Genomic DNA, 13,945 nt, shown 5'->3' on the forward strand with positions numbered 1-13,945 from the left:
AAGTGAGACTGTCCCTCCCACTTGCATTGTTGCAACATAACACACTACAGTGGATGTATTCGGAAATGCCCTCCAATATCTCACAGCCATGCATCAGAAAAGTTGGTGATGATGAAAATATATTCATCTAATCAAACGTGAAAGCAAGGTACAGTGTGGAGAGTACGTAAGGACTTTAAGTCAAGGTTGACTTCACACTCCAACTTGTACTTAACACTGCTAGCATGCAGTAAATGCCCTGATTAGATTCATGATGGACCTTTTAAAGGAGCTAAAAAATAATAATCAACTGAGCAGATGATCATATAAATCCATAGCAAAATGTGGTATTATGATAGTATAATAAATAAAATTGGCACCAAATATTTTGTTTTTGTTTTATTCTTTTTTTTATCTCTGACATCATTACAGCAGGTTACAGCAATCACATCAAGAAGGGCTGACGGGTAGAAGCCATGGCTTGAATATATTAAATGTAATATAATATCTTTAATGTTGGTGTTTATAACATATTTGCACAAATATAAATTGGACGAGTATTTTTTACTCATTGCAGAAAGAGATCAATTAAGAGTTTTGTATAAAAAAATAATAATTTACATTTCTGGTACATTGGAACCACTAAACTGAACATAACATATATTGCTGTCAAGTGCAATTTGACTAAAACTATTGCACTATCAAGAACACATATTATATCTTACAGCTTCCAGACACACAGACAATTAATAACAGTTTGATACAATTTTCACAGTGTCCCAACATAGTATAGTGTCTACCAGCACAAGTTAAACACAACTATTGACACTGGACACAATTGTAACGAGTATTTCAGTAAACATATTGATAAGCAGTACAGATAATGGATGCATTTTTGGGAGAAGGGAAGGGGGGTGGGTGTAAAACCTGATAAATAAACCAGATTTTTTTTTTACCATCTTAGTCTTTTGCCACTTATATATGCTCCTTCCATTTGAAATATTATTCTCCAAACAAAACATTATGTTAAGCAAAAATTTTGCCAGGTTTTGAATAATTTAGGGATTACCTATATATTTTGTAGTATAATATATATTAAATTGAGCAACACCAAATTGATTAATTGCTGCTGAATTTACAGGTTCAAGTAAATAGGCAAGCTTGTGCATTACAAAAATGTTCTGCCATTATTTAAGAATAGAAATGATTCATGTAGCAGTGCACCATTTGCCGACACATACATTAAGTCATTATTTCTTTCTGTCAATTTTACTCATCATGGCCTTGACATCAACGGGGGCAGAGGCAGCAGCAGCCTTCGCCTTTTCCTCTTCTTCTTGCTTCCAAAGGATGATGGGATGGATACCTGAGCTTCGGTTTTGAGCGTTTTGCTCTAACTGGGCTTGACTACATTGAAATGGATACAGGATTACTTTTACCAAATGTAACTGACTAAATAATATTCACCTTCATTTGTTATGATACTCTTTTACTCCTCTAGGTGGTGCTCTTGGTTTAAAGATAGGGTGAGTACAATGGAAAGTGTTTACATTTCTATCTCATCTTTAAACCAAGAGTGCAATCGAGAGGAGAGAAAAAATATCAAGTGCTTCATACAGCTTATTTTCTCCATAAGAGCTGTCTAACTGTATGGTAAGAGATGCCACAATTGTGACAAGAACTGGCCCTGCTTAAATTAAGTATATTGTTTTAATGCTATAGGTAATGGTTATTCCATTCACTAACCTGAAATTATGAGGCTCCGGGTTTAATGCCTTCTTCTGGATGTCCTTGTACACCGGCGACTTCAGGTAACGGAAGAAAGTGTCCTGGATAAAAGATGGTACATGCGATAAATGGCCAAGGTTTAATTTAGTAAATGAACAAAAATAATCTAATGACATCGAGGACATACAAAATTTTCATTACTAAGATAAGAATCCTCAGTTCTGATTGACACTGGCAAGTAAATGTGTTGGTTGTCAAGTTGTTGACCCTAGTGAGGATAAGCGCTTCAGATAATGGATGGATGGATGTTTGCAGTGGGGTATGACTGCATTCCATTGCATTGCATATGTTGCAAAAAGTGGCCGCATATTGGAAGAGTGGCTAGCAGTTACTATTCTACAAAAAGCAGCACGATTGGTGATCTTTTTACATTCATTTGCAATACAACTTCATGTATTCAGGTTCACAACAAGGAGAATGGGAATGAATGGATGGATGGATGAACGAACGAATAAGAATAAATTGTGAGCAAGATTCAAAATACGCATGGCAACATCACACTGCTCTGACATTTGCATGAAGGTGCAGTGCACTTGAACAATGGTTTGGAAAACTCTTTAAAAAAGAGAGAGAGAGAGACAGAAGTCAAACATCTGCATTCATTCATCCATATGGACACAAACGATGTGGTCACCTTTTTCATGAGCAAGAAGACGTGTGTCTGCGCAGCCTCCAGCACATAGCGGTGAGGATGGTCCAGGCCTTTCACAGTCAGACCCATCGTCCTGCCATCAATGTTGATCCAGCGGGGAGCGCCGGGGGCCAGAAAGGTCCTGAAGAATCCAAATCAATACACTTCAGTGATGAATCCGTGGGTCATTCGATCTTCCCATTTCAGAATTGGCATTAAGCTAGCTAGCACAAGAAGAAAATGCCAGACCTATTAAATCAATATCAACTTCAGGCTCAGATGAAAAATACAAAATCTAATATTTAATTTGTAGGATTTACATGAGGATCAACACTGTAGATAAGTGGTTAACACATTTGCCTCACAGTTCTGAGGTTGGGCGTTTGAATCTTGGAATCTTAAATTACTCAAATTTGGCGTAATTATTAACAGCACTCTTCTTTCTGGTGTGTCAATATCAGAATGCATTTCTTTTCCATTTAACCCTAAAAAGCCTGAACCATGAAATATATGACAGAAAATTCTGATTCTTTGTAAATGGAGTGTTTATTGGTCCTTTTGAAAATAATAATACAATAAATAATAAATAATAATGATAATAATGCTAATAATGATAATAATGATAATTTGAAAATCAACGTCCACATATGACTTTTGATGTGTGTCATATTTGATACATTCGGTCACAATGCTTTAAATTCGTACATTTATAACGGTCAAAAATGTAATAATAAACAGACAAATCAAACATTTTAGTGTTTCCAAAAATCAGAAAAAACATTTCCCACTATTAATAAGTATAGGTGTCTCACCTTTGTGTGCATTACTTTTGTGCATGCGTGGAAAAAAAAAAGTGAGGCTACCAACTAACCGTCATTTGACTGGCGTAGATTAGAGTGGTGACAGTCTTTGCGTAACTGTACACCTTAAAGTTTGCAAGTCAACTCCTGAAGTCAGTAAACCACATGCAATGCATGTTTAAAATACATAAAATAAAAAACAGCAACTTTCCAGCGGTTGAAATGTTAGAAATCAGAGCTCATTCCATTGGATCCAATTCATTTTCAATGACCGTATGGTAGTTTAGCCTACCCACAATGCACCACGCTGTTACCCATAATGCACTATGCAGTCGAGATGCGCACTTCGTTTATTGACCATTTGCACCGACGTCACGTGATCACGTGACTGCCCTATGACGGACGGCGGAAGGAAATGATTGTTGAATGGAAGTGGACGTGACCCGGAGCGACTTAGTGACTTAGCGACTGTTATTTTACAAATAAAAAGTTATTATTGCCCATAGAGTCATGAAATCCATCACTTCAAACAAAGTCCGCCTGTCAGTCGAAGTTGCACATTTAGTCGGGACTCATATAAAGCGCGATATTTACTTAAGTTGGAGAACGCTAGTTTGAAACCACCCCCTTACCTTCTGTTGCCTGTTTTTACCAAGTTAATCAAATCGCCGATTTTGCCGAAATTCACAGCACATGACCTATATCATTATGTAGTCAATGCCGTCTCTTCTCCTTACACCGGGGCTGATTCAAGAGCTTGTCGCTGGCTGAGTTTCTGGGACGACATGCTACGCTCACACCTGGGGACAATATACCTCGTAATGCAAAGGAAAAACTTGTTTATCATGCTAACTGATTTCATTTTACATAATCTGTTCTATATTGACTATGTATGTTTATTTATTATGTATGTTAGCATCGTAGTGGCAAGCTATGCAGTCATTTCATGAACATGATTCCGGCTGGCTCCAGAGTGAAAAACTCCAAGCACAAAGACGAAATCCCCCATTATTAAACAGTCAAATGCACTTAATAGTTTTGAAGAAGGTGTGTGTTTGTGCAGTTGGAGTGGTCGCTAACTATCTGGCTTGTTAATGTGATTTGAAACACGCAATTCGACAACTCTGTTACAATCTTTGTAAGAGTGTACGTTTACTAGTAAAATGTATGAACATATTTATCTACTAACTTCGCAAAAAATTAGCGCTGCAAATCCGTGAATACTTTGTGGGCTGGCAGTCCTCTCTGTTGATTGCTGCTATCAATCGACATATTTTGTCTTCATTAGTAGGTATGCGATAAAAAGCAAAATTTGATTTACTTCTTTGTCTGTCTGTACAACCGACCGCACAGCAAGATATGACCATTTTATAAGATAATCGATTAGATAAAGGACTTTGCGCTGTATGAGATTCACTGGTTACAATACAGGTAAGTAAGTGGCTCTTTTGCCGTCCAGTGATCCGGAGGGGACATCCCCATGAGGGCTGTGATGTCACGTGCAAAAGGTCAATAGGGGCGATCTTGCAAGGTTGCAGGAAAAGCCATCAGCTGGGTGATACTGCCCTCTAAAGGATTATCCGCGCAATGCATCAAAAAATATTATACTCATGAAATAGAGGGCTCAAAATGTCTTGTATTTATGATACGTTTGGCTTTATAGGGTTAAATGGATTTAAAATGGGTGTGTCTCACATTGTGTCTAAACCATTCAATTGCTGTAATATTAACAAAAACTCTGCTGTTATGCAGTTTGAAAACTCTATCAGAACAAAGGCTTTTTTTTTTGCTTGGCATGTGACTATTAAACTGTGCTCCAACTTAACTTCCAAAATGTATTTTTTGTCTTACTTGAAGATGGTCTCAGCTTTAGTTGTCATGGAAGCTGCAGTTCCCCACTTTAGCTCCTCAGCTGCTTCCCAGAACGCTAAATTCTCCCCTAGAATTAGCAGAATAACAAGTACGAGTATTAAAATGTTAGCAAAAGGGCTCCCTACAAAGGACACAGTCATTAATCAACTGGAAAATTCTCAGTAGGAAAGTAATATTAAAGACAATTAAATAACATACCGCTAAACTCCTTCTTAAGGAAGATCTTGAAGTCGTCCCTGCCTCGCAGATCAGTCAGTAACTCAAACAAGCTGAAGGACCAACGCTCAACTCGCATTTTTGTCGGGACGTCAACCCTGTTGACAATAAACTTTTTCTTACATCCACGCTAATCTCAGCAGCAGAGGAACTATGCCATGCTATTTTTTTTTACATAATGTAGTATGTATGTGTCACACAGGATCTGCAGTGATTCTCTCACCTTCTCATATTGAGACTCCAGTACGAGTCGTTGTCTGTCTGCCAGGGGTTGCTGGGGTGGCAGGGTGCCAGAAAGGGATCATGGTTTTTGTAGGTTGTGATGTACTTGACTAGTCTGTTGAGACACAATTAGTAAGAGGCAAGTCAATTACACATATAAATTGTATAGAGATGTTTCGAAAATGGATCATGGTTTCATACATTCTGGTGCCATTTTGTACTTAATGCTAAACTAATCAGTCTCCTGATATTAGTATACATTGGTATGGAATAAAAAACTAGCAATGGGATCATTAAAAGGAAAACCTTCCAATATTATTAAGTTTGCAAATACTTACGCTCCAAGTGACACACTCGATTTGACTTTTGATCTCATGATGGCTTGTTGGTAGAACATGTTCTTGAATAAAAGATAACATGTCATTTGCAGACACAAAACTTCAGCAATACTCAATACAACAGACACTCAAATTCAACATAAAATTGTAACATAATCATTATTTTAACTTTTGAATCTCTTTATAAAAACATTTGGTCTATTGTTTTGTTTCTGTCCCAAGTTCTCTTGACATCACTGAAAACAAGCGCTTGCTTTTAATGATCTCTTAAGACAGATTATAAGAGCATTGTTTAAGAAAACAATGTAAAAACCCACCACTTAATACTTACCATGCGTCTGTACTGGTCAAATGTGATTTTCTGAAAGAAAAAAATACATGTTGTATAACAAAGCAAACACTTGATTTGAATTTGAATTGGTCCACAGACAACTAAGTGACAAAACACAAGGGTGTTGAGCAAAAACAAACACATTTGGGGATCATGAGATAAACTACTGTCATTTCTAGAAAATTCAAGAAAAATGATTTGTAACACTAGTGAATGCATTTTGCTATGTCATCTGGTATTGTACATAGACAGGAATTTGCATGACTAGAAAAGTGTCACACTCATCATGATTTTGAAAGGAAACCTGAAAGAAAAGAAGAGCGACAAAGCAAAGTCAATGAATTAGTGTGAGCAGAAAAGGTGTAGCTACCATCTACCGGTAATACAAAAAAAACACCCACACATTAGGCTCACTAGTTGCAGTTACAGTTTTTCTCCATAGGTTTGACACATTTCTTGAGACTGAGATGACATTTTCAAAATACCATGAACAAAACCTAAAACCACCTTACAATCGGTGACAACTGAATGGCATTGCTCATTGCTTTCATCAAATTGCCAATGTCTTAGTACATATCTCAATTTCCTCAGTGGATCTGTGCAAATGGTTGTGTACATTTAGCCTACAGTTAGCACAATGTGCCCACATTTAGCACATTTTCCAAATGAATAGATTTTGCTGATCAAACTGGATTAGTTGTTTTTCAGTCTAATGGCTGTCCTCTCCAAAACATATCAGCGGGATTTAATAGATATTGTAACGTTTTTAATACTTCATTTTATTTTATTAACCATTGTTACACATTATTAACATTTTAATTCTTTATATTAACCTTGTCGAAATGTTTTGTGTCCTGTGCAGAGCAGATGGTGTTGACTTCGTATAGGCTGACCTTAAACTGGGACATACTATTTAGTCTAAAAAAGTTCCTTCTCAGCGCTTTGTGCGAAAACACATTTGGTCCTTGAGAACAGAATCTGTTTTGAACACCCACATCTGACTCTGTTTTCGCCATCGCTCACGGAAAAGTACCAGAGAGTATGTTTTGTCTACAAATGAAAGAGAGGAGGTCTTTTTAACTATAAGAAACCGTTGTGCACGCGGAAGAGCTACATTTGACGCTCTGAATCCCACCTGTTTAAGTGATGATTAGAGGCAGTTATTTGTCCAGAGATTCTCTGTTTTTTATTAAATCATTTTTGCAAAAGGTGTATTTTTCTTACATTAAATCTATCTTCATTTTTGGAACACACAAAGAGGACATAATAATTTATTCCTCTTTCAGATTTCAATGTGTAAATCATAATCTGCAAAATCAACTGTTCAATTGTAAAAATTAGACAATTTGGAAATTCAGCATCCTTCTGCCAATATACTCACTACCTCTCCTCTGGACATGTCCAAACCATCTCAGTCTGGCCTCTCTGACTTTATCTTCAAAGCCTCTTACATGTGCTGTCCCTCTGATGTACTAATTCCTGATTCTATCCATCCTGGTCACTCCCAAAGAGAACCTTAGCATGTAAAGCAAGTAAATTTGACTATTTAGACTAAATTTGTCTCTATTTTGAGTAGGATCAAATGGACAAATTTTTAGAGTAATATTTAGTCATGGAAGAGAGTAAAATAAAGAATTAAAAAAACAAAAGTCACTCAAGGAATGATGAACCTTGGTTGGTCCTAGGTTGGGAGACGGCCGCAGTACGACCTGAGCTTCTACTTTTACTGCTTTCTTAGCTCCAAGATGTTTTTGGTCTCAAAGTTATGAAGATTCCAGCTGACATGAGTGATATACTAGCACGCAGCAGGAGTTCTGTGGCTCAGGTAGTCGATCGGCTGTCTCCCAAGCTGAAGGTCGTGAGTTCGTTCCTCAACCCTTGAGTGACTTTTATTTATTTATTTCTCACTTCTTTATTTTACACTCTTCCAAGTGTAAATATTACTCTAAAACTGAGTCTATTTGGTCCCACTCGAGAGTCAAATTTACTCAACAGAATTTACTGTGTTGTGAAAGTGTTACAGTAGTTGGTTATTTATTTACGCTGTGTGTTAGATATAATTTTAGTTATTAGTTTTTCATAACTATACAGAATTGGGTTTACACTTTCTTTTGTTGCACTCTAATGTGTAAGTAACTTTGTGTGAATAAAAACAGTCAAGCACTTTCCTTAGATTTATGTCAAACCGCAAACTTTGAATACTGCTCTTGTAAAATCCTTTTCCCCCCTCAGTTTTATATATAATTGTATTTTGTTAGCTGTTGTAAGAAAACATCTAAAGATTTTGACTTGTGGTGCTCACAGAATGCCAAAGGTAACATGCATTTTGGGGGCACTGACTACTTGTATGACATAGAAATTTGATTTTGACACCGAGGTAAGCTGTTTTGGGAGGGATATGAGCTTTTGCAGATGATCCATGATGTTGTGAAAAATCATCCAAGTTACTTTTAGCAAAAGCACTAAGTGAATGCAGATGAGCCAAAGTATTTGAGAAAGATATTTGCAGTTGTTACAGTAAGAAATGTGCCAAACCTATGGAGAAAAACTCTAAGTGCTCTCGGGTCACTTGTGCGAAGGTGCATTAACACAGTCACGGTCAGAATGAGGCACGCTAACAAAAGCAATAATGGAGGAAAATAAGTCTTGTTTCATTTTTCAGATAACTGTAAGCTTGGAACAGACTCTTGCGATTTGAAATTCACTTCAAAATTCATTTTACATGGATGTGATCGGCTGGATCAGGATCGGTCAATATTTAGCATTTTATGCAAAATCGGTCATCAATTGTACTCAATTGTCTTAATTTGCCTAATCAATTAATGCTGTCATTGATCGGCTCTACAAAATAAGACATTAAATGTTATATTCAATGTTTTTTGAAGATTTTGTTTTTTCCCCATGCATTTTAATTGCCGCCAGTTACTGTATATGTGGGTTTCTGCTCTGTTGCAAGAAAGCCATAAAAAAATATAATGAAATATAAAAAAAAAAACAGTTGACATTAATATGTATGGTTTGTTTGTGAGTGAAAACTGACCTGTTACCTCATCTGTGTTGGGATCAATCAGGTGGTCCGGACCAATATCCAAGGCGCTATGAGTACGACGCTGGACACATACATATGAAAACATATTTGTATAAAACATGCATTTCGTATCATGGCATGTCATTTATGTTTGATTTCCATACATATAGACACTGACCGGTGGCTTGTTCACAATCCAGTAAGCTCTCTCCTGGCAATCGAACACAACACGATCTGGCTTCTTACGCTCTCTACCAGCCCTAAACACACATAATAGAAATGGGGGACACTTATGTTGATCATTTGTCCTCCTCTATCAAGTTCACATTTGTCTTAGAACAAATGGAACCAAACTACTGTGCGTATTGTGAAATAAGTTGTAAAATGGAATCACGTACTTGTACTGCTCGGTGGCCTGCATCACGATAAAGTCCCATTTGTGGAACAGCCACTTATGCAGGCGGTTGTAATGTGCCTGTTTTGAAGATGGATGCAGCAAGTTACAAAGTTACCTTTCTGTCGTGAACCAGTACATTAATAACAAAGTCAAGAACAACAGACAAGCTCATTTGTGACAAGTGCTCACAATTATATTCCTTAAATTGAAGTGGCTACTTTTTCATTTCAATGCAGTGCACTGAGATATTAACCACATGAAAACACTCAATTCACAAAATGACATGAATTAAGACTATTTTATGCCAAAGTAAGGACAATAAAGTCACTTTCTGTACCTGTTCATAGGGTTCCAACATGCCTTTCTTGCGGATGTTTCTCTTTGCCAGGTAAATGGCTAAAACCAACAAAATGAACAGAAAATATGTTCGAAAATTGTTTGCATTATTCTAAAAATACTGTACAAGGTTTCAGCCCGATGCCAGTGATACATATGTAACATAAAATAGGTGAACAAATTTTTCTAAATGATAGCAAATGGGGATTTATATGTTTCAGTTTGGTTACTCATTGAGCTGCTGTATACTTTCAACATACAGTTGCTGGTTCACCCACCGTAGTCAGTGTCATCTGCAACCCATTTCTGTGTAGGCCAAAAGTATGGAGTCTAGAATGGTTCCAACATTGGAAATAAAATGAGAACGTTTTCAGTCAGTATGTTGACATGCACAGTTGCACACATTCATTTGGATACAACATACAATACAGAGAGAGTTCTTCTCCAGTTTTTGACACATCTTTGTAAAGTTGCAGTTTACATGCACTGGGTGTGATAATTTGACTTAGTTGTTCTGAAAAGTAAGTTTGCTGTTTCCAACATGTACTCTCACTCTGTACTTGAAATACACTCTGGTCAAAGTAGAGCGACTGATTCAACGCTTTTGCTTAAAGTGGAAGTTAACCTTAAACATTTCTTGACAATAATATGTTATATGTGACCTCACTAGTCTAAACATGACATTCTGATTAATATTAAATTTGTGGAATAGGAGTTATGAAGAAAAATCCAGCTATTTGATCCATCTCAGGGGGCGGCCATTTTGCTACTTGCTGTCGACTGAAGATGACGTCACATTTGCTGAGGCAACGACCAATCACAGCTCACCTGTTTTCTAAAGCTGAGCTGTGATTGGCTGTTACCCGAGACCTGAGCAACTGTGATGTCATCTTCAGTCGGCAGCAAGTGGCAAAATGGTCACCCCCTGAGATGGATAAAAGCTGCTTAACTCATATTCCACTAACAAACTATCAACCAGAATACCATATTTAGGTTTATTTAAGTTATGAGTTCATAATTCTCCAATAGTTGCAAATTATTAGTTAATCATGAGTTCAGATAATAGCGCATCATGACTTCATTCTTTTGTTAATGCACTTACAAGTTATTAGCTAACAATTTGTAAATTATTTATTCCTAATCTTTTTATATTTACAATTTATTAGTTCAACATGAGTTCTCATAACTTCATCTAATGTATTACAAATGGTTAACTAACAAACGTTATTATAAAGTGTTACGGACTTTTTTTGTTTAAACTGCCAACTAACTATATTACTGAACTGACAACAGGTCCAGCATGAGCATGTGGATATGTTTTAACAGCTTTCTGTTAAATTAGCTTATCTGTATGTATTTTGTCTCATTAATAAACCAAAACACATTTAAATTTTGTAAATGGAGCAGCAAAAGTGAGGCTGGCAGAAGCCCATTGTGGACTTGTCCTCACTATCAATCCATTTTTGCCTGCAGGGCAATACTGCCAGTGTCAGTAGTGACATAGATGCTGAACAGAGTCATGTAATAAAATGCTGTTCTTCTTTTTTACTGCTTTGATTTATAAGAGTAACTTATTTCCACCCACATTCTGCACACACACGCACACGCACACACACACACGCACACACACGCACACACACACACACACACACACACACACACACACACACACACACCTCACTGAGCTTCAAACAGTTTTTGTGTCCTTTTGACAACTGGCAATAATTATGAACTTGAGCAATTTATGCAAGTATCTTGATGTTTATCTACCTGGAAGCGGTAAAGGCTGCTGTCATTGCACATGACCAGTTTCTTGTGGTTCTGCAGGGCATAGATGTAACCGTAGGCCACTAACATAGTGCCAAAGGCCTGGGCTTCTACAAGACAGACAGAAGGCTGACAATTATTGAGGCAAGGTAGAGCACCCTTTTGTAAATGTCAGGCTTGTTGCCAATTTGAAGTATTTTTATTACATGTACCTTCTACAGTCAACTTCATTTTATTAGCAATCCATACAATGATGTCTTTACCTGTTTGGGGACAAGACAAATCATAGCTGAAACACTAAACCAAAGCAAATAAAGTTACAGATTTGCAGTGATTGCCTCAAAAGCTTGCGTGGAAAAACATTTGTTTAAGGTAAAATTTGTAATAATTCTATAGGATCACAAAAAAGCCAGATTTTCATTAGATTATTATTATGTTTTCTTAATGGCAGGGTACCATCAATCTTACCTCTGTGTATGTGTGCAAATAAATGTGTTTAATAATTGCTGTAGATCATTTATCTTAATTTGACTTGTACTGTATACATTATACACACAGTATAGTATTTAGGCTGGCCTTAGTAGATTGATCTGGAATCCAGCAAGATACAAAAATATAGAAAGCCTCAATAATACATTAGTACTCTTACATGTGAAAATTGTTTTATCTAAAGGAGATATACTGACTCCAGCCTTTTGGACAACAATGTGTGGCCATGTGACGTGTGGATAGGTTGACCTTTTGTCCCCTGATCTTTGACCTGATTAAAATCCCAGTTTGGCTTCCAAAGCAGTTCTCAATTCTTATCCAATTTGAGGGCTTCCTTATTTTTAGCCTGTTGCAGGAGCTTAAACAGCCGTGGCAGCTTGTGGTCACTCTCAGCTTGTTAAAATGCAATCATGAAAGGTGATGTTGATTACATATAGTATTATATTGTCGTAGTAAACCCAATTGTTCTTGTTGAAAAGAACAGTTCAGTGATGCAGTAGCTTTAACAAGTCAATGAACAATAGATACACAAATGCAAAATATATGATACAGAAAGAGGTCATGCTGTCATTATCCTGTTAATGGGCTTTTTTTCTGTGATAATAATTTGGATATTCTATTATTTTATTTCTTTACTAATTTCAAAAATAGCATATTTTACAAGCTGGAGAGTGAATTTTTTTGCAAAAAAAGAAAAAGAAGACTTAGGCAATTATATTAAAAGAGTGACAATATGCTGCCCAATAACAGTTCTTTCAAGTCATTGTGTTTATTGAACATCTTTTTATTTTATCGTGTGGGATTAGAATTGTAAATACTGGCAAGGAAAGACCATAACAAAGGATTCAATGCCAGATTTTGGGGTGTTTTGAAAGGTTTTGGCTTCAGATTGTAGTGTTGGTGTCTTACCAGCAATGACATGCGGAATGGTGGTGATGTTGAGTTTCTGTTCGGATCCTTTAAGCCCACTTTTTGGGTCCTGCATGTCCACCACGACGGCATCCAACTGCAAATGACAGCCACAGAGATTCATATAATGGCAACAAATCAGAGCACGGACATGTTTCTCAGAGGAAAATAGATCTCTTATCTGAGTTCTGGCTAAATACAATGCCAGCTAATCATTTAATTATTTTATTCACTATCAAGCTATTTTTTTGTTTTGTAGTTTAATTGTAATTTGGGAAATAATAAAAAAAAAGAAAAGAAATAAAAACGCTGATAGCTTTAAGAAAAACATTATAACTACTACTACTACTGTAAATAAATAGGCAGTATACAATTAATAAGTTAATGATAATAAACACTCACCTTTTTGAGACAATGCAGACGATGAAAATGTGTTGCTCGATCAGGACGGACTGTTCTGATCGTCATAGTTGTTGTTGATGAAGAAAATTACTTTCCTTATGGAAATTTCACAACAATAAATAGGAAAGTTGCCTTTATGTGTGTGCATGTAGTAGATGTCTGGTCTGCGTGAGGATTGTTAGACAGAAGGGAAGGAAGGATTTAGTCAGCAATAAGAAGCAGAAAGCCTCTTCATCCCTCCAGCCTGTCGTTACAGTTCTTTCAAGAGATGCAGAAGCACAAGAGAAACCTGATATCAGATGGCTTTGTGTTTTGGGTAGCTATATAACACAGATGTATGCCACAAAACACTTGGCAATGAACATTATCGTTAAACTAGAACTAATGTTAGGCAAACATCAACATTTGGTTATAGGGTATATTAGAGGTATAAGACCAAA

The 13,945-nt window shown here is 36.6% G+C and overlaps 1 protein-coding gene across 3 annotated transcripts; it reads right to left on the bottom strand.

Annotated features, from left to right (window-relative positions):
* Nucleotides 1–363: 363 nt before the first annotated feature.
* Nucleotides 364–13,747, bottom strand: rgs9a (regulator of G protein signaling 9a). Of its 3 annotated transcripts, XM_077559673.1 has the most exons (17): nucleotides 13,506–13,744; nucleotides 13,104–13,200; nucleotides 11,918–11,968; nucleotides 11,709–11,815; nucleotides 10,217–10,268; nucleotides 9,940–9,998; nucleotides 9,604–9,680; nucleotides 9,384–9,465; nucleotides 9,225–9,287; nucleotides 6,178–6,207; nucleotides 5,847–5,908; nucleotides 5,510–5,623; nucleotides 5,269–5,384; nucleotides 5,050–5,137; nucleotides 2,402–2,540; nucleotides 1,726–1,808; nucleotides 364–1,386 (listed from the first exon to the last, which is right to left on the bottom strand). In XM_077559673.1, the coding sequence occupies exons 1-17, from the start codon at nucleotides 13,569–13,571 to the stop codon at nucleotides 1,230–1,232; spliced, it is 1,443 nt and encodes a 480-aa protein (XP_077415799.1). In that variant the 5' UTR covers nucleotides 13,572–13,744; the 3' UTR covers nucleotides 364–1,229. The 3 variants fall into 3 exon arrangements, with proteins under 3 accessions (XP_077415799.1, XP_077415800.1, XP_077415802.1); XM_077559674.1 differs by lacking the exon at nucleotides 11,918–11,968 and having other exon boundaries at nucleotides 13,506–13,747; XM_077559676.1 differs by lacking the exon at nucleotides 13,506–13,744 and having other exon boundaries at nucleotides 11,709–11,834; nucleotides 13,104–13,162.
* Between the last annotated feature and the right edge of the window lie 198 nt (nucleotides 13,748–13,945).

This window comes from Vanacampus margaritifer, chromosome 2 (genome assembly GCF_051991255.1).
Source record: "Vanacampus margaritifer isolate UIUO_Vmar chromosome 2, RoL_Vmar_1.0, whole genome shotgun sequence".
Classification (NCBI taxonomy): Eukaryota; Metazoa; Chordata; class Actinopteri; order Syngnathiformes; family Syngnathidae; genus Vanacampus; species Vanacampus margaritifer.